The following is a 19,503-nucleotide window of genomic DNA, read 5'->3' as shown; positions in this document are numbered from 1 at the left end:
TCGAATAGTTCGACGAAAAACCCCGAGGCAAGATCCCGATACTCTCTTGATTTGTCATTCAATTCATAGACCGCTGTGAATTAATTAGTTGCTTGCAAGATCCCTATTCTTGCTCAGTATAATTTTAGATTGATCACAGATCAATTATACATAAGAACTCGTTATCCGAATAATTACTCGTTACAAATATAGAACTGTCGTGAACATATTGGACTGAGAACTATAACGTATAGAACTGTTGTGAACGAAATGGACTGTGGACAATAACGTATGACCATTCACGTTATAATACATATACTATGATGACCTGCACGGATTTATTTGACGAATGATATTAAAAATAATATTGTGATAATAGATACTGTAAAGATAAAATAAAATAAAATTATTTTAGATTAATTTATAATTTTAAAGAATTTATTAACAAAATAATCAATTTAAAATAATTATTATTTTGGTGAAAAATCATTTTAGAGTGATTATAATAAATTAATAAAATTTATTTGACAAAAGAATTATTTTAGAATAATTATAAATAATTTAAAAGAATTTATTTTAGAATAAGTATCAATTTAGAATAAATTCAATAATTTAATAAAGTTTTATAAAAGGAATTATTTTAAAATATTTATAAATATTTTTTAAAGGATTTATTTTAGAGAATGGATTATTATGAATTATTCATGATTTATGTTCTTAATTTTAATTATGTGATATGCTATGATATTGTTGAATATGATTAGTTACAGTTATTACTCATTACTCTTTGTTATGCTTGAGAACCGTTAGAAATTCATGACTAGTGTGGCCTGGTGTGTCCTGTTTAAGACTTAGAAACCTGTGTGTATGATAACTTAGAAAAACAAGAGAGTTGGGATGGGAAAATTAATGTTCATGTGGTCGGATAAGACTGTTGATGTATCTTCCAGACTCGCTCTCGTGGTTGGTGTCGCCACCTGGGTTGGTTTGTAGGGCTAAAGTGAAGTGTGTACATCACTTTGGTCAGTGGGAATTTATTTCGTCACCCGAGTTCTGTTTGAAGTTCGGACCAGGCAGAAACGGATTGCGTGCAGTCCTCTAGGCCGCATGTGTAGCGGGATTGGATGCACATAGAGGATTTGTGAACAGTCAGTTATCCGATAACAGGAGCGTTGACTCTGTGTGAGATGTGACAGTGACCTGTTATACAATGGCTAGTAGTATGACCTCGTTACTTGGATGATTAGTCTGATCGCTAGCTATATGACCTCGTTACCCGATCGATTTTGGATTCTTCTGATTATTATATTCTAGTGGTAGATTTCATTTAGATTATTATTATTATTATTATTATTATTATTGTTTCTGCATTGGTCGTTCGACCATTTCTACTTTCCTTGTGGGATCTTGCCGTGTGCCATGCACCCTGACGTACACCTAGGGCTGGCAATGGTACACAATTCCATTCCAACCAATTCATGTACCAACCGTACCAAATATGTTGATATACCATCAAATTGGTACATGGTACACGGTACAGTATACCGTACCAACTTCAAAATATGGTACGGTAGGTGGTACACATTTTCCTCTACCATGGTATACCGTACCTACCAACTTATATTATATTAAATTATTTAATATATAAATTATATATATATCCTTAAATCTCAACCATAGATTTAGGGAAGATAAATCTCAACCGTACCTACCAAATACGTTGTCTAACTCTTCTATTTCACATTCATTTTATGACACAATTGGTGGCTTGCAAATGAACATTAACTAGCATACATGCAGTTTTCGTTTGATTAATTAGGTTCAAGTTATTTTGCTGCTTTATATGGTTTTTTCCCTAATCATCTAATATGATTTCTCACTTCAATATAATGTACAGTGTCATGGAACTAGTTGATGCTGGTGTCCCCTTACCTACCTTAGCACCGATCAAACAGACTATAACTCAAGTTGAAGGCGTGAAGGTATATCTTAACTCCTATCAAGAACTTGGTTGCCCATTGTCTCTTAAAATCATACCTCTATTACATGCATTACTAGTTTTTGTTACCTTTTTGATAATATGATATTGCCTGTAATTCCTTTTTGCTTAAGCAAATTATTGTCGAATCAATGACTGGTTAGTTTCTTTGAGACTTAATTATATGTGTTTCTATAATGATGGTGTATTGCAATACTGCTAATGACTGGTTAGTGGTTGCCTATGGTTATTAGCAATCCCAGAGCTCATCATACATCACACATTACCAACCGTGGCAGGAAACCAGAAAAGCTGTTGGAAGCGCTAGAAAAGGCGAGGAGCGAACTCGTTGAAGCAGTGAATCGAAAGACAGCAACATGAAAATATAATTGTAAGAAACTTGGTATAAGCTTATATATGTATGAAAGATCTTAGAGCTTCTACAGACTGACTAGCAAAAGATATACTTGGTAGAAACCCAATACCAACCGTACCAACCGAGTACCAACCGTACCAAGTAGTTGGTATACCAACGTTATTGGTTGGTAGAAATGGTGAATTTTTCCTACCAATTATATATTGGTTGGTACTTGGTACTAGGAAAATATAATTGGTATACCTACCAATCCAGCCCTACGTACACCTGTTTTCTCTGATGTACGTCAGATTTAGAGGACGGACAGGTCCAGTATTATGATGCATTAGAGCAGGAGTATGCCCAGCCGGAGTGTCTTCCAGGTGGAACAGAAGAACAGACGGAAGCTTAGCCTTTTCTTTTACGTAATCACTGATGGACACTAGATTGCTTATGTAGTACCTTATTTTTTAGTCTTTCGAGAAACTTAGTTATTTTGCAGTACTTCCTTCTTATTTTGTCGGACTATGTATTTTCTTATTTTAGTTGAACTGTTTGTAATAAGGGCATGTTTGACCCAAACTTTGTGTCTCAGATGATATTTCAGTTATGATATGTATATTTTATGTCTGTGTTGTTTATTATATTCTCGCTACTGTGATCGGGGACCTGTGCCTTCGTTTTATATTTGCTTGACGCTTAGCGTATTAGATTGAGCAGAAGGGTTCTAGTACTTATTTCTCCTCAGTCTAATACGTCGCGGGCTTGTTCACGTTCTGATTCCCTAGTATTTTGGGAAGCGGGGCGTGACATTAGGGGATCCTCAAAAGTAGCGTTAGGGTCATAAATCTCAAAGTCTTTACATGTAGCTCGTGACCCATATCTGAAAAAAACAAAATTACCAATTTTTTTGTTCAAAATATTTGAAAGAAATGAACAAAAAAAGAAAGAGTGGGACTTACAAGTTCAGAATATGAGGGATGATGGTATGAGAGAGGCCTTGTGGTTTATGAGATCTTGAGTCATCGGGATTCTTGTTGCTTTGCTCGGATTTCAATTGATCTTCCATTGAAAATTTTGATTCAATATTATTTGAGAGGAAAACATAAACAAGCGATGGAGAAATATTTATAGAGCCTTTCAGGGGGTGAGAGCAAAAAAACTTAAGCATCGAAGTTGTGTGGTGTGGCGGTGGCGATCTCGAGGGCGAGACGGAAGTCGAGGGCGAGGCGGGGAGCAGCAAAGAGCTACGGCGACGAGGTCGGACGAAGGAGAGGAGAGGAGGCGGCGGCGAACTCGAGGGGAGGCTTGGGGGCATGGGCGGAGACGACGACGAGGAGAAGGGCGAGGGCCAAGGCGACGAGCTTGAGAAAGCTTTCTTGGTTTTAGAGAGAGAGAGAGAGAGAGAGAGAGAGAGAGATGAGAGAGCGCTGAGTTTGAGAGATTGAGAAGAGCGGATAAGGTTATTTTAGAGATTTTAGCTTAGTTAACATATAATAATTGTTAAAAGGGGGCTGCAGTACAAAATGTTATATTTTAATAGGTTGAACCATATGAGAGAAAGTTGAAGGGGCTGTAGTACAGAACAGTGAATCTTGAGTTCTCCTATTTATATAGAGCAGTAGATACAAAAAAAAAAATACTAAGAGCATCTCCAACAGCTTCCCCATCTTCTTGAAATACTCAATTTTGGAGAATATATAGCTGTTTTTTGGTCCAACAAATTCCCCATCCCATTCCCCAAAATAGGGAAGGAGGAGAAAAAATAGGGAGCCTTCCCCAAATCTACAGCATTCTCCAAATTTTTGGGGAGAGCTTTATTATTGTAATAAATGCGATTTTTAAAAATAGGGAAGCTGTTGGAGTTGGAGCAAAAATAATTTGGAGAATATGACTTTTGTTTCTCTATTTTGAAGAAAATTTTGGGGAAGCTGTTGGAGATGCTCTAATTCCGCAACTCGACCCGGACACCTTGGGCGACATAAGTTCAGGAATGAGCCCAGTTTCCTACACGTGCAATGCACGTTGTACAAAAGACAAACCGAGAAATAAATAAGGAAGAGGGGGAGGAAGAAGAAGAATAGAGAGAGAGACAGAGAGAGAGATGTCGGGAGCTCACGTGATGAAGAGGATTCCTCGAATCAAATTCCCCCAGAGGCATCCAAAGCCGCAAGGTACACTTCCTTCCTTCCTTAATCGCTCTCCATGATTTTCTTCCTCTTTTTTATATTTTTATTTATTTATTTATTATTACGAAGAGGGTTAGGGTTTCATTTGAAGAATTTAGGGTCTTCTATTTTCTAAAGTTTTGCTTTTGGAAATATTTTGTTAGGATCTTCTCCCGCTGCCGACCAAAACGTGGAGATCTCTCGTTCGGGTAAAGCTTCTTCCTGATTTTGATAATATACAAATGTTATTAAAGCATTTTCTTTGATGCTTTTACTGTATAATTTGCTGTAGTTATTTGTTACAAATGTAATGCTTTGATGTTAATAAAAAACCCACTAACCTTATGAAGCAATGAGCTATTTTTAGTCTCGATTTGGATTAAATTGTTATCAGACAGAGTTCAGATTAGACGATTTTTCAATTGCCTATGTCATTGCATGTATGCACCGATTTAGATTGGTTTTCAGTGCATACCGTCATGCTACTGGTTAAGTTCTCTCTGCCTCTAGCACATTCATGCAGACTGGTGTCCTTGACATGAAAAGACATTGTTCTAGGATCCTCGATAGATGGGAACGGACACAATTCTTCAGTTGATTTGGATATTTGAGATGGTGAATCGGTTTGATAGGATGTGAGGTTTTATAAGACCACTATGGTATCGTATCGTAAGTAATGAGGGATTAGCTCCTTTTGCTATTGTATTTCCTCTATAGTTAATTTTTTTTGTTTCTTGTATAAACCCATGTTTCAATGATAAACTTGGAGCTGCTTGCCACTTCCTAAGGGTAAGGACAGATCAATAAAATCATTCTAGGACTTGCAGTTTGATACATTTGACATATGTTACATACCCAAACTACTGCACATAATTAAGTTTCTCTAATGCACGTTAACGTTATCCTTCGGGCAGAACGGAAAAGGCTTGGCTTTAGTATTGAACCCACAGTATCTATTTCAAGAGCTTTTTCCGATTTATACATTCTGTGCGGTTACACATTTCATTTCTGTATGATGTTTGACAGCCTACTTCATGCCTTCACAGGAATTGTGAAATTATTATTAATTACACCTTTTTTGTTTTGTTTTTGTTTTTTTTTTTGGGGGTGGGGGGGGTGAGGGACTCAAGAGTATGCTTGCAACAAGAAGCTTAGTATTTCGTGGAGGCCCACCACAAAGCAGTGATACTATGTAGTTATAGAAGGTCTAGATTTGGAGATCAGTGGTGTGGAGAGTCGAGGACTGGCGGGGGGGGTTTTCGGCTCCTGTAGAATTTTGGAAGCTATGTAGGGTTGATTTTTTAATTGGTCTGATAAATGAAGGGTTACACGTACTTCATTTGAAAGAATCTAGGTCACTTTTAATATATCTTAAGTTTTTGTTTTATTCTTCATAATATTTGTAAGGATCTTCTCCTGCTGCTTGAGCAAAAATGTTGGAGAGCGTCAGCGTCGTAGGAGTGTGGTTGGAATGAGCTCACTGTCTTAGATCATTTATAAATATAGGAGTCGTCCGTGCGATTAAACGACAATTATTTTAAGTTTTAAACTGTGATAATGTTTCATCTAAGGCTACTTGTTATAAGCGAGTCGCAGTATAATTTGATGTAAAAACGCTACAAGTTTGCCAGGTGAGAAATCAGGTTGGGCGGGCGTCGCGAGTAGTGACATATGAAATTTTTAGTTTAAAGATGAGGCGGTATGGGGACACCACTAATATATATATAATATATATATTATATAATATATATATATATATATATATATCGTTATAGATTATTATATATACCTCTATATAATATATAGTACTATATAATATGCAAAGCGTTTTAAATATCCGCGTTATCTTGGAGTTTATCCGGACGGGAAGGGACAGAACAATCCTTATCGGGATAGCGAATCGGGATATATACGGGGATAAGTAGTATTTATCGGAGTGATCATACTGGGACTGGTGATACTATACATAGATATAAACGTAACACAATGCTAATCTAAAACCGCATGCTTAATGAAATATAGAACAAACCAAAGCATGAGTACAATCACTCATGTTAGAATCACTAACTAATGCGTAGACACTAGGCCGGTGGTTGACGGTGGGTGGGTTTAAATTGATACAAACCACAAGCTAAGGTGATGCCATAGCATCAAAATGGTCCAGGTGGTGATGTAGCCAAGAAAATGTTTTCGTTAGCCCCTGATAAAAGAAAAGCACTACTTATCGCCTCGGATAGAGATGCCGTAATATAACATGTGATGTGAAAAACTAGCCCAGAGGTAAATCCTCGTACAAAACAACGTTATCCGAAAGCTATACCGTCGAGCGTAAGGAAACGCAACGACTTAACCGATTATAAAACAACTTATCCTAGGTTGTCGATAGTGGAATCCAATTTCTCCCAGCGGAGACATCTTAATCCCGGATAAAACTCGGGGCCGATAGATAATCGATTATCGGCCAGATATTTCTAATAACAATGAATAATATATAATATATATAATATATATACTTATATTATAAATATATATATATATATATATTATATATATATATAGATATTATATATAATATATAACTACATAAGAAATGTAAAATAAATTTAGAGATGAAAAGACTCAAGAGTATGCTTGCAACAAGAAGCTTAGTATTTCGTGGAGGCCCACCACAAAGCAGTGATACTATGTAGTTATAGAAGGTCTAGATTTGGAGATCAGTGGTGTGGAGAGTCGAGGACTGGCGGGGGGGGTTTTCGGCTCCTGTAGAATTTTGGAAGCTATGTAGGGTTGATTTTTTAATTGGTCTGATAAATGAAGGGTTACACGTACTTCATTTGAAAGAATCTAGGTCACTTTTAATATATCTTAAGTTTTTGTTTTATTCTTCATAATATTTGTAAGGATCTTCTCCTGCTGCTTGAGCAAAAATGTTGGAGAGCGTCAGCGTCGTAGGAGTGTGGTTGGAATGAGCTCACTGTCTTAGATCATTTATAAATATAGGAGTCGTCCGTGCGATTAAACGACAATTATTTTAAGTTTTAAACTGTGATAATGTTTCATCTAAGGCTACTTGTTATAAGCGAGTCGCAGTATAATTTGATGTAAAAACGCTACAAGTTTGCCAGGTGAGAAATCAGGTTGGGCGGGCGTCGCGAGTAGTGACATATGAAATTTTTAGTTTAAAGATGAGGCGGTATGGGGACACCACTAATATATATATAATATATATATTATATAATATATATATATATATATATATATCGTTATAGATTATTATATATACCTCTATATAATATATAGTACTATATAATATGCAAAGCGTTTTAAATATCCGCGTTATCTTGGAGTTTATCCGGACGGGAAGGGACAGAACAATCCTTATCGGGATAGCGAATCGGGATATATACGGGGATAAGTAGTATTTATCGGAGTGATCATACTGGGACTGGTGATACTATACATAGATATAAACGTAACACAATGCTAATCTAAAACCGCATGCTTAATGAAATATAGAACAAACCAAAGCATGAGTACAATCACTCATGTTAGAATCACTAACTAATGCGTAGACACTAGGCCGGTGGTTGACGGTGGGTGGGTTTAAATTGATACAAACCACAAGCTAAGGTGATGCCATAGCATCAAAATGGTCCAGGTGGTGATGTAGCCAAGAAAATGTTTTCGTTAGCCCCTGATAAAAGAAAAGCACTACTTATCGCCTCGGATAGAGATGCCGTAATATAACATGTGATGTGAAAAACTAGCCCAGAGGTAAATCCTCGTACAAAACAACGTTATCCGAAAGCTATACCGTCGAGCGTAAGGAAACGCAACGACTTAACCGATTATAAAACAACTTATCCTAGGTTGTCGATAGTGGAATCCAATTTCTCCCAGCGGAGACATCTTAATCCCGGATAAAACTCGGGGCCGATAGATAATCGATTATCGGCCGCATATTTAATAACCAATGAATATATATATATATATATATAAATATATCATAAATTATATATATATATATATATATATATATATATATTATATATATATATAGATATTATATATAATATATAACTACATAAGAAATGTAAAATAAATTTAGAGATGAAAATCATTAGTAATTTTCAATTCATGTGCTATTAGGATTAAAATTCTGAACACATTTTAAGTTTCTTTTATTATGTTGATTATTATAAGTTAGAAACTACTTGTTTCTGAACTAGACACCCAAATTACCCTTTAAAATCATAGTTTAGAACCTGGGTATGGGCTGAAACGAACCCGACCCATGCCTAGTGAGTTTTAAGAAATGGATATGAGGTGTAGGATATATGTCCAGAAAGTATTTGACAAGTGTTTTAAATAAAACATATATCATATAATTGAGTAAGCGTCTGAATAAATGTATGCATACATCCAAGGAGTATCCATGAAGTTTGGGTACGGGTACGTGTCCAGTACATGTATGGCTTCATAATAGCAATACATGGGTAACATAGTCGTGAACTATATTTTTAATGCTCTGATGTTAATTTTGCGGGGAGAATTAAATGAAGCCAACTGTAGAAGTATAAAAAAATGAGTTTTTTTAAAACCTTATAAAGCAAAGAGTTATTTTGATTCTCAATTTGGATTAAATTGTTATCGGACAGAGTTCAGATTAGATGATTGTTCAATTGCCTATATCATTCTATTTATGCACTGATATAGATTGGTTTGCAGTGGATGCTGTGAAATTCTATCTTTCTAACATTGTCCTTCATATGAAAAGACAATGTTCTAGGATCCTATATAGAAGGGATCAAACACTGTTCTTCAGTTTGATTCGCATATTTGCATGTTTAATAGGATGCAAGTTTTATAAGACCACTACAATATCGTGAGCAAGTAATGAGGGCTTAGCACCTTTGCTCTGGCATTTTCTTTCTAGTTAAATTTTTTATGTTTCATGTATGAAACCTACATGTCAATGATAAACTTTGAGCTGCTTGCCAAATTTTTGTTTGTTTTATTGTATGCCAAATTGTTTTAAAAAGCGATCCGGGTGCCTGCTTACACAGCCTTCTAGGCATAGGCAGTACCCAGAACGCTCCATATAGGTTTGGGCTCCCCAGAATGACCACTGGGAGCACCTAAGCAAGCACATGTCATGTAATCAAGCTGCACAGTATTAAAAACAGGTTAGCGGCCCGCTTAAGTATAGTAACGGGTAAGAAAAATGGATTGGCAATCAAAACTCGAGATTCAAATCCATTTTAGATAAAAACACTGCAGGAAGGGTTTTGAATTGTCAAATTAACTCTTTCCTCCTTTGGTGCCTCCTCAGCCTTTCTCTTTGCCGCTTGAACTGTGAATCCTATGTGGCCAAAATATTTGTTCTTTAATTAATAAAGACACCAAGGCATCACTTAGATGTCCGACTAGACGTCAGGGCAATAAGCATGGTCCACTGCATACAAGCGGCCAACACTTTCTTAAATATTGGACATCATGTATGTGGTTTCAACGTGTCGTAGTTGTGGACATGCATCATAGAATGTATCAGCTGGTCACTCCAATAAGGGTATATCTTGTCTCTTGTTGTTACAAGACAGAAAAACTGTAGACAGTCTCCCATCTGTAGATCGTGATCTAAATTATATGTAAATTGTTAGAAAGAAAGTAGGAACAATAGAGGTGAAAAGTTAAGTTAGATCTCTCGATTATCCTATTTGATAAAAATTGTGAGAGGCTGAGCATGGTAGAGCCATTTGTCTTTTTTTTTTTTTTTTTTTTTTTTTTTTTTTGTCGGGGGGGGGGGGGGGGGATTTAACTGTAGAATGTACTTAGAAGGTGCCATCCTAGCAGTATGGCTGTTATATGCAGATTGTCCATGAAACTGGTAAACCAAACTATTGATAGCGGTGGCAGTCCTTGGCTTATGATTGATTTTGGGAAAAGCACATCCTTATAGGATTCTTCCAGTGATTAAAAACCATGAATTTGGGGTGATGAATGCATGCGTGTTTACCATACATACCGTGATCCCATATCTATGACCTGATACTGTAGATGTCATTATCATACATGTGATTTGGCTGGTGCATAAGAAACCGAAACAGAACAAGCTCACCTACCACCTTTGTATACTTTAATGAGTGGATTGGATCGGAGACCATAAAAAATAAAGAAACAAATAAATCTGTCATTATTCCCTCAACACCATTAGAACTTGTAAAAACACTGATGACAGAACCTTGTAAGTATCAAAGAAGTAAAGAGAACAAGAACCTAATAATACATGGACATGCTGCCTTCTTTTCTTGGTTCCATAAGAGCGGAAATAGGAAGAAACCAGCCCCATGCGTATAGATTTTTATTTTTCTTGATCAAAGATTTAGGTTGGTTAATATTATGTGCTTCCCAGATATGTGATGAAAAATCATTGTTTATGAGTAGTACCGATCTAAGGAGGAAATTAGATTAATAACGATAAGTCTCTGCTTTTAGGAGACGATATGGAAAAACTTCATTATATCTCTTCCATTATGGATAGGGGATTAGGGGCGGTATAAGAACGAATCGAATCGAACGTTGAGATGTTCATATTTGTATTTGTTCAAATTCGAACCCGAATTCAAATATCGATGTCTGCAATTTTTCGAATTCAATTTCGAATACTCGGTATTTGATAAATATGCATGAATATTCACGAATATTTATAGACCGTCTTCTGCTAAAGAATTTAAAATTTAAATAATATTAAAATTTATAAATGAATATTATTCCTTTATAGTTATGATTGTAACGCCCCTGGTTTCAACAAGGCTGCAGTCCGAGGTAAAACCAAGAATGTCAAATCTGTCATGCACTACACCGTGCAAAAACATGTTTTACCATCACAATAAGTATCTATCTAGTGCAAACAATAACGGATGTAGACACAAACAGGCAAAAGAAAATGTATGGCAGAAATATTAAACAACATATATTCTGAAAGAAATAACCACCACTGATATAAATCAAAAGAATCCCAGAAAAAGGAACAATATCTGAACTGAGTACAACTGTCTCGACATAGAACAAAGGACATGACAATAAGGCAGGAACAATATCTGAACTGAGTACAACTGTCTCGACATAGAACAAAGGACATGACAATAAGGCACATTGTCTTTACAAAACTAGAAATAACATCTCCTGTCTCGACATAGAACAAAGGACATGACAATAAGGCACATTGTCTTTACAAAACTAGAAATAACATCTCAATGTTCATAAACCAAATCGTCGTGGAGTCCTAAACATAATCTGCTAATAAAATATCTATAAGTAGTAACTAGAGCAAATCCATCAAGCTACGACTCTCCGTGCACCTGGCTCGTTACCTGAAAGTGGGAAAACAACGAGCGTCAAAGCGCTATAGCGAGTAACATCTCAACCAATCCCAAGGGAATGGCTAGTTGGATAGAAAAATACTGATAATACATATAGATAGTCATAACATCAAATCTGAAATAAAAATGATAGTTTGATATTTAGGAATTTACAACATGTGCGTGGAAGTCTCAACCATCCCATAAGCTCATATTGTAAATAGCTAACTATCAAATCCAACTATAACTTGGAGCAAAATCTTCATTTCGAACTATCTCAAAAATATCCTATCAAATGTCAGAATACTTGTTCAACTCTTGAACTTCCTCTACCATATGTTAGTTTAGGCAAAATTCATTGAATGTTCAACACATGGACTGCATGTAACCAATGTCCAACACATGGACTGTAATATGATAAGGCCCAACACATGGATTGCACATGGGGTAGGTCCAACACATGGACTATAAATAACGTAGGTCCAACACATGGGCCGCAAAGCTACATGTCCAACACATGGACTGAAATGAGCAAATGTCCCACACATGGACTATATGATCGAGGTCCAACACATGGGCCGTAATAGATAGGCGTACAACACATGGACTACAATGGATTTCAAATTAAAAACATCTATATACTATTCACTCTCATGTCTTGGTGACGCCGCGTCATGCACGGTCGCCCGCGATCGATGGTCGACCGTCGCGCCCAGCGCGGTCGATCGCGATTAAGACAGAAATTGAAATCCGATCTGTGCACGATACGTGGTCGACCGCCGCGCCACCCGCGGTCGACCGCGAAGCAGAAAAAATCCTATTTTCAGGTTTTTTGTTCTAACTGATATCGATCTCGATCTTCGTGTGGTGTTTATATGAACAAGCAACCCTATGCATGTGATTTAATATATCTGGAACATGGTATAAGCAATCTAATCACTATAGACAAAAAAAAAACGATTTAAAACATGCATATATATGACGAAACCTTCGAAAACAAATGTTTTTCTTTCAAAATTCTTGTTATACTAAACACCAGTTCAAAATCTGCACTTAGGAAAACGTGGGTGATCTGTATTAATCTGAAAACATGTTCTTTTGCAACATACAATATAAAGATCAACTTTTATACTCAAACTAGCATGTTAGGCTCAACAAAACCCGTGAAAAACATCATTTAAAAGCATTTAAAACTGGGTGCAGGGTTGGGCGAGATGAAACTCGCTTGAGGGGTGATGAACAACTATGGGTAAGGTCGTGAGGGGGTTCTCCTTCGCTAAACACCGCTGGATCTCGCTCGAACTCCTCGAAATCCTCCAAGAATCGCAAAGAACAAGCTAGGGTTTGCAAGAGGGTAGGGGGAGGCTGCTAGGGTTTTCTATGATGAAGAGGAGGCTCTCCCGAAATATTTAATATATATATAAGCTCTCAAACCCGACTCATAACCCAACACAAAGCGGACTGAGAAAAAAACAGTCTGGCCGCTGTGCGGTCGACCGCCGGCCACGCACGATCGACCGCATAGCAGAAAAAGCCAGAAATCTGCTGCGCATGAACCTATCGTGTGCTGGTCTTTTCCACTTGATTTCTCTCACATAATCATACTTATTTGATCCCAAAACACTTGTTATCATACTCCTCTATGATCTAAACATATTTTTCACCAAAACACTTGTTATCATACTCCTCTATGATCTAAACATATTTTTCACAATAAAAACTCATTTATTTAAATTATACAGGGTTTTACAATGATGTATATATATTTAATTCGAATATTTCATTAGAAAACTGATTTAAGATTATTTTTAAGTTTCTCAAATTAGTTATTAGTATATAAAACTTAAGTAGAAAATATAAATAGATTGAAAAAAATAAAATCATATGTGTAATGATACAAATTATAAGCAATCAAATTTTAACAAATATGTGATAAGCACACGAATCAAATATACCCCTAGTTAAATTCTATTCGTTAATGAACTCTAATACTAAATATTATTTGTTTAGTGTTAAATCAATGCACTACCGGATTGAATAGGATCAAATAGTCAGTTGAATTATTAACGAATTATTTGTTAATTATTTGGTTTGTTTCCACCCCTAATTATGGAGATGATATGAAAAAACTTCCAGTAGAACTTTTTGAAGCTGGTCATTTTTCTCTGGACGAGGATTGCTAGTTGAGTCAATCATCATTTGTTACTTTTATATAGATGTTACTTTTCTGGTAGCATGGGTTATTATTGCATATAGAGACACTGTTTTTACCGTAAAAAGCAGCATTCTGGAAGAATGTCATGTCATACATCAACTGTTGACATTTATATGCAAAGTAACGGCATATCATTTAATCAACTCAGATGTTTTTGGAACCATGTAAGCAACTGATTGTGATGTGCTTTGTTCTGAAAACTGAGTAATGAGAACTTGCCAGCGCAGATGATCGGTGCAAAGCTGGAAGTGTTGGTTATCACTTATCAGTTCTAATATTTGTAGTGTTTCTAGGATGTACGTTATATGGGTTCATCAGAGGGTACCTTATCTACGAAGTTAAATCTTTTACTTTGTTGCTGCATCAAGCAAAACCCTCCCACTCTTGGCATCATGTTTACCTCCATCCTACCATTTGACTATTATTTCTACTTGATTCTTTCCCAGTAGAATTTGTTCTTTTTGTTTTATATTATGATCGAGTTAACAATTTCTATTTCCTTTTGTATTATTACTACAAATTATTGTGTTCTTTTTTTTCCCTGCAAATTTTTTGGAATTTACTTGCGCTACATTAGCATTAATATGATGCTATGTGTAGGCTTCACCTCCCAACCAAAGGCACCCTCGTCATCTGCGAAAGTCTATAGATTCAGATCAGAAGTTCCTGCTCCACCAACTCATACTGGCGTAGGGGGGAAGGCTTCAATGCTGCCAAAGCGCACGCCAGTCTCGGACAAGGAGATTGAGGCTATTATGGTATGTGAAATTTCATCCCTTAAATCCATAGTGTGAATATGCAAAATGAAACTGAAGTAGTTTGATGCCAGGATTGTGTTTTCTGTGATGTTTTGGGTTCCTCTAGTTGTTCATGGGATGCCTGCCAAATGAAATTCACATTGGTAAATTGCCGATATTTGAAAAGCGATATTGTGGATCTTGTAACAATTTCAGAAAGTACGCCTACCTATGTCTTTTAGTTGTCTCTGCCCAATATATGAAATTTACAATTGGAAATGGCTGGTGTTGAGAAGTTGCACCGTAGCTTCATAGCAATTACAGTAAACTAGATGCTGAGTTTGTCAAAGCGAATATATGAAAATGTAATGATATTACTCTCCGTTATCCGCAATTTGTAGCTCCCCAAGCAAATTTTCCCTTATATTTGAACCGAGTATAAACTGTGGTGGAAGGAGACTCTTACCTCGCCAAAAGGTCAGATGGGTTCTAAGAGGGGCCTGGGCACTCTGGGTCCTATTAGGAAGTTACGCTTTGGTTTTCATTTATAAATCTAGATGATTGATGCCACATCAGTATTGATCTTCTGTCTCAGCATTTATCCCATTGAATCAAGCCCCCAGCTTTCATAAATCAATCTTTTATGCGGTTCCAGTCTTTATTAAGTGCAAACTAAAACCTAAGCCAAATTGTTTCTATCATTTGTCTTACTTTGTGTCTCTATCGCTTGACTTGAGGACCGGGGGTACGTGTTCGAAGCACTTTGATACCACTGTTAGGCAATGCTTTTAAACCTTGTATCTCTGTAAATAATCTTGATGTTTTCTTCATTTGCATGCCCCTTCCTGGTGTTCTTTTGTCCCTTGTGTTATACATGGTTACTAACTATTTTGTTCTTGTTGGCAGTTGGGGGGCTGTTTCTAAATTGAAGATTGTCATCATATCTCCATCCAATAAAGAGAATATGCTTCACACTATGGTGGCAACAGTGTGGCGAAGAACTAGGCCTCCGAATCGAAACATTGTTGAAGGCTTAAACCTTTTTAATCTCATCAAAAACACAAAGTTACTGTTTTGTTTCTGAAACAGTCGCGTCGAGGATGATGTCCTGCTTTCATAGAATGCCAACTTTTTTACTCCATGTTTCTGTCTGCTCATGTGACTTTCTGGTTAATTCTCTCTATACTCGCAGTGAGAATATTTTCAAATTAAAGGGTCAGATGTATTAATACCAAATCTTAGTTAGTCTTATGTAATTTGTCCATGGTGGATAGCATTAAACCAACAGTTCCCATCTATATAAGCTCAAAGAATGAACGTTACAGCTATCATCACACGCACAGGGTAAATACCTGACGACAATGGGAAAGTAATAGCAGATACTTTCTAAGCTACATACCACTAATGACTACGATTTAGGGCTAAACCTATGAATTTTGTGAAGGCCGGCATCCGCTATTAAAGGCTTCGCTCCTAGTTTTTATCCTCCATCCATGGGAAAAAGAATACTAAATCAATCACCAATCAAATAAGCTGCTGGGAGATCCTAATAGAAACCACCTTTTCATCTGCTCCGCTGCTCCTCATCGCCTGAAACTTCACGTTCAGTCCTGCGACAGAATTTCCCGACATCAAGAAAATTAAACAAGCGCAAACTTCGTCACTCTGCGAGACTGTGGAATAATGGTTCTTTACCGTCGTTGGGCTGGAGGTTGGTATTAACAGCAACAGCGTGAAGGCAGAGCGTGGCCTTGGGCTGCCAATCACTGGGCGCGCCCACCCAGGACTTGACATCAAACAACCTCCCACACGAGTTCAAATGCTTGAGGTCAATAATAACCCCAGTAGCAGAGCGGCATGGCTTCGCTATCTTCAGAGATCCAATGTCGTAGTATTTCCAGGCCCCGCTTTTATACCCCTCTTCAAGGAACAGCTCGGCGTGCCTAGCGTCCAGTATCTGCATCGTTCCTGCAGTCATTCGCAAGTTTCTTCAGCACATTCACCCCCTCGACATTTGTAAAATTGCAAACTTGAACGTTTTACCTTCGCAAGAGTTGAGGTTGCAGACTGGGCAGCGAACGAGCTGTAAATCTGACGCGTTATCAAAAAATTTACAGTATTAGTCGCAGTCTGAATTGAAATTATCAAATTGAGTAGAGAAAATTACCAGCGATCCAAATCCCGGTTTTAATGTTGGGTAACAAGCAACAACCATGGTCCTGAATGCACTTCACAGCATCATCCTCAATCCTCGGCAGTGTCTTCGGCAACCCGAGATTCTCCATCAGCAGCGCCACCGGTGAATCGAAGAAGAAAGCCCCGATCCTTATCCAATCTAAACAAATCAACAGAAGCAGGATTAGTTAACCAAACTTAATGGCTAATTTCATCCACATTTAGATTAGTTACTGAACCTATGTGCTTCTCTTGCTGACGGAAGCTGTAGGAGTGAGTGCCATCTGCGGAGACAAACGCGCACGTGTCAGTTGCGAGGGGGTACTGTTTAAGGGTTAGGTTGTTGAAGAGGGTCGTAAAGTTACCGAAAGCGGAGACGTAGAGCTGCTTCCAGCTGAAGGACACGTGGCGGGGGCGTGGGACCTGGAGATCACGAAGGCAGGCGTACTTCCAGATGCTCTGCTCTGTCATCAGCCGGTTGAACCAGCGGTTGGTGGTCCCCAGCCTCACCAGATCTTGTCCCTCCAAATACTTCGCCACCTCAGTCCAAACGTCCTCCTCGTACCTAAAATAAAAATTTTGAAAAAAAAAGCAAAAGGATACATATTACGAAATTAAAATCAGTTATTATCTACGTGCACTCTAACAATTCTTTGCTTTCAACACTGTTATGTTATACTGCTAGCGGTTTTAGGAGGATCAGGGTCAATATCGTAATCTAAACTTTTGAAATATCTTTTGATTTGAATTTGCCGCCATCTAGAGCTAAAATAATTCGAGAGATCACGAAATATTTTTAATTTATAATCGTGAATCTCTAAGTCTTATAAAGGTCTCGAAATCCATGGAAACATTCAGATCTGGACCTAATTAACATAATGAAATCGCCTTATAATTATGAGCTGCGGAATCTAACTAGGTTTAAGAATTTGAATTAAGATCAAATCAGAACTTCAATCAAATGCTTAAGAACTCCACCGATAAACCAACTGCAGTGATAAACTGCTAAATTCTAAATAATCAAAGCAGATCACCTTAATCTTCTACTAAAAAGACAAAAAAAATTCTAGAATCATCTAAAAGAAAACCAAGAGATCACACAAACCTATTCCAGATCTACAGTTCAGATTTAGCCAAAAACATGTCAAATTTCGAAATAAATCATAAATCACAAAAATCGACAAAATAACATTTCGTTTCACACGATCTAAAGCACGGATCGCATAAAAACCTTTCGTTTCACACGATCTAAGCACAGATCGCACAAAAACCTTTCCTCTACTCCAAGAACCAGATCAAAGCAAAATTCTAGAGAAATTCAAACATATTTAGCAAAATAATCTCACTGCTGCTCACCAGCTGAACTCAGAGTGACGAGTGAGGAAAGCAGAGCGCGGGGAGGTGCAAGAAGAGATCGCACGCTTTCGCTTCGTCGATCTCTGCGCCGGCGCGGGATCGTCGGAGCGCGCTTCTGCTGCCGCCGCTTCAAAGAGGAAGAAGAAGAAGGAGAGATCGCCGGCTTCCTCTTGCCCGATCTCAGCTCCATTTTTGCCTCCCCTTCTGCTTCTTCTTCTTCTCTCTTAGTTTTTTTCTCTTCCCTCTCCTGAGCTCGATGGAAGAATGAGAGGCGAGAGAAGGAATGGCCCATTGGAACTCTGTTTCTCAATTTATAGGCGCGGGAGTCGAAAGCATTCGAATTTTTAAAGGACAGTGGGGAAATTACAGTGGCATTTTGGATATTTTAAACAGATCGAGGCCTAGATTGATAATGCTATTTTACCGCTTAGCTTGTAGCGGACGGTTGAGTGAAGTTCGTTGGGTCAGTTAAGGATCTACTTGGGGTCAGGATCGCTTTATAAATTATAATTGTGACGGAACTTAGCTCGTTATTTAACTTGAAGGACTAGTGTATATTTTTCCATTTCTAAATTTTTTTTTAAAAAAATTCTTCGCGTAAATTGTATTAAAATTGTTTGATTATCTAGCTTGACGGCAATTTCAATTTGCATGGGTTGCAGCTTTCGTAGATCGAAATTTGTATCTTTTTCCTGTTTCCATTTTGTTTATTGAGATTAAAATTTGTTGGGAGAAACCTCGATGGGTTTTTGAGTGTCAAATTGGTTAATGTAGAACAAAGGATTTGCAATGGTTATGTTGCTGACAATTATGAGGGAAAAAAAATCCATACATAATATCTTACGCCATTTCTTATAATATTTTGAACTTTTCTTGCAATTATAACCGTAATCACAAATTATAAAACGGAATTGTGGTGGTAACTATTTGTTTCGTGGTAATTAGTCTTGTTGCAACCATAACTGAAAGCAGGCTAGTTACAAATGACTGATGATTAATTTGATAGCAAATCATTTCTGTACAAAGTAACCCCTACGTGAACCTGTGGCTGCAAAAGGATTGCAGTTATATTAAAATAAATAAATAAAAATACAACTGTGAGTTCAACAATTTTTACAAATCATGCTATAGTAACACTTTTACTTAGAAAGTACCAAGCAGTTTGGATTGATACATTAA

At 37.2% G+C, this 19,503-nt stretch overlaps 2 protein-coding genes across 2 annotated transcripts; one reads left to right on the top strand and one right to left on the bottom strand.

The window, feature by feature from the left end:
• On the top strand, nt 4,343-15,932 carry LOC109828862. The gene is made up of 4 exons (XM_020395834.1): nt 4,343-4,486; nt 4,645-4,689; nt 14,657-14,814; nt 15,700-15,932. The coding sequence occupies exons 1-4, from the start codon at nt 4,417-4,419 to the stop codon at nt 15,715-15,717; spliced, it is 291 nt and encodes a 96-aa protein (XP_020251423.1). The 5' UTR covers nt 4,343-4,416; the 3' UTR covers nt 15,718-15,932.
• LOC109838817 (probable F-box protein At3g61730) lies at nt 15,831-19,173 on the bottom strand. The gene is made up of 9 exons (XM_020407242.1): nt 19,169-19,173; nt 19,062-19,125; nt 18,325-18,545; nt 17,334-17,533; nt 17,208-17,252; nt 16,961-17,128; nt 16,837-16,884; nt 16,489-16,761; nt 15,831-16,403 (listed from the first exon to the last, which is right to left on the bottom strand). The coding sequence occupies exons 1-9, from the start codon at nt 19,171-19,173 to the stop codon at nt 16,318-16,320; spliced, it is 1,110 nt and encodes a 369-aa protein (XP_020262831.1). The 3' UTR covers nt 15,831-16,317.

This window comes from Asparagus officinalis, chromosome 1 (genome assembly GCF_001876935.1).
Source record: "Asparagus officinalis chromosome 1, Aspof.V1, whole genome shotgun sequence".
Classification (NCBI taxonomy): Eukaryota; Viridiplantae; Streptophyta; class Magnoliopsida; order Asparagales; family Asparagaceae; genus Asparagus; species Asparagus officinalis.
Note: the sequence above shows the minus strand (reverse complement) of the source record. Positions and strands in the feature narration are given on the sequence as shown.

Excerpts from the sequence above, each read along its gene's own strand:
- LOC109828862 (XM_020395834.1), top strand. The coding sequence starts at position 4,417 with ATGTCGGGAGCTCACGTGATGAAGAGGATTCCTCGAATCAAATTCCCC. Across the intron at positions 4,487-4,644 it reads GAGGCATCCAAAGCCGCAAG|GATCTTCTCCCGCTGCCGAC; the intron begins GTACACTTCCTT and ends ATATTTTGTTAG. Across the intron at positions 4,690-14,656 it reads CGTGGAGATCTCTCGTTCGG|GCTTCACCTCCCAACCAAAG; the intron begins GTAAAGCTTCTT and ends TGCTATGTGTAG.
- LOC109838817 (XM_020407242.1), bottom strand. Across the intron at positions 17,534-18,324 it reads CGTCACTCTGAGTTCAGCTG|GTACGAGGAGGACGTTTGGA; the intron begins GTGAGCAGCAGT and ends TTTTTATTTTAG. Across the intron at positions 16,762-16,836 it reads CAACCTCAACTCTTGCGAAG|GAACGATGCAGATACTGGAC; the intron begins GTAAAACGTTCA and ends GAATGACTGCAG.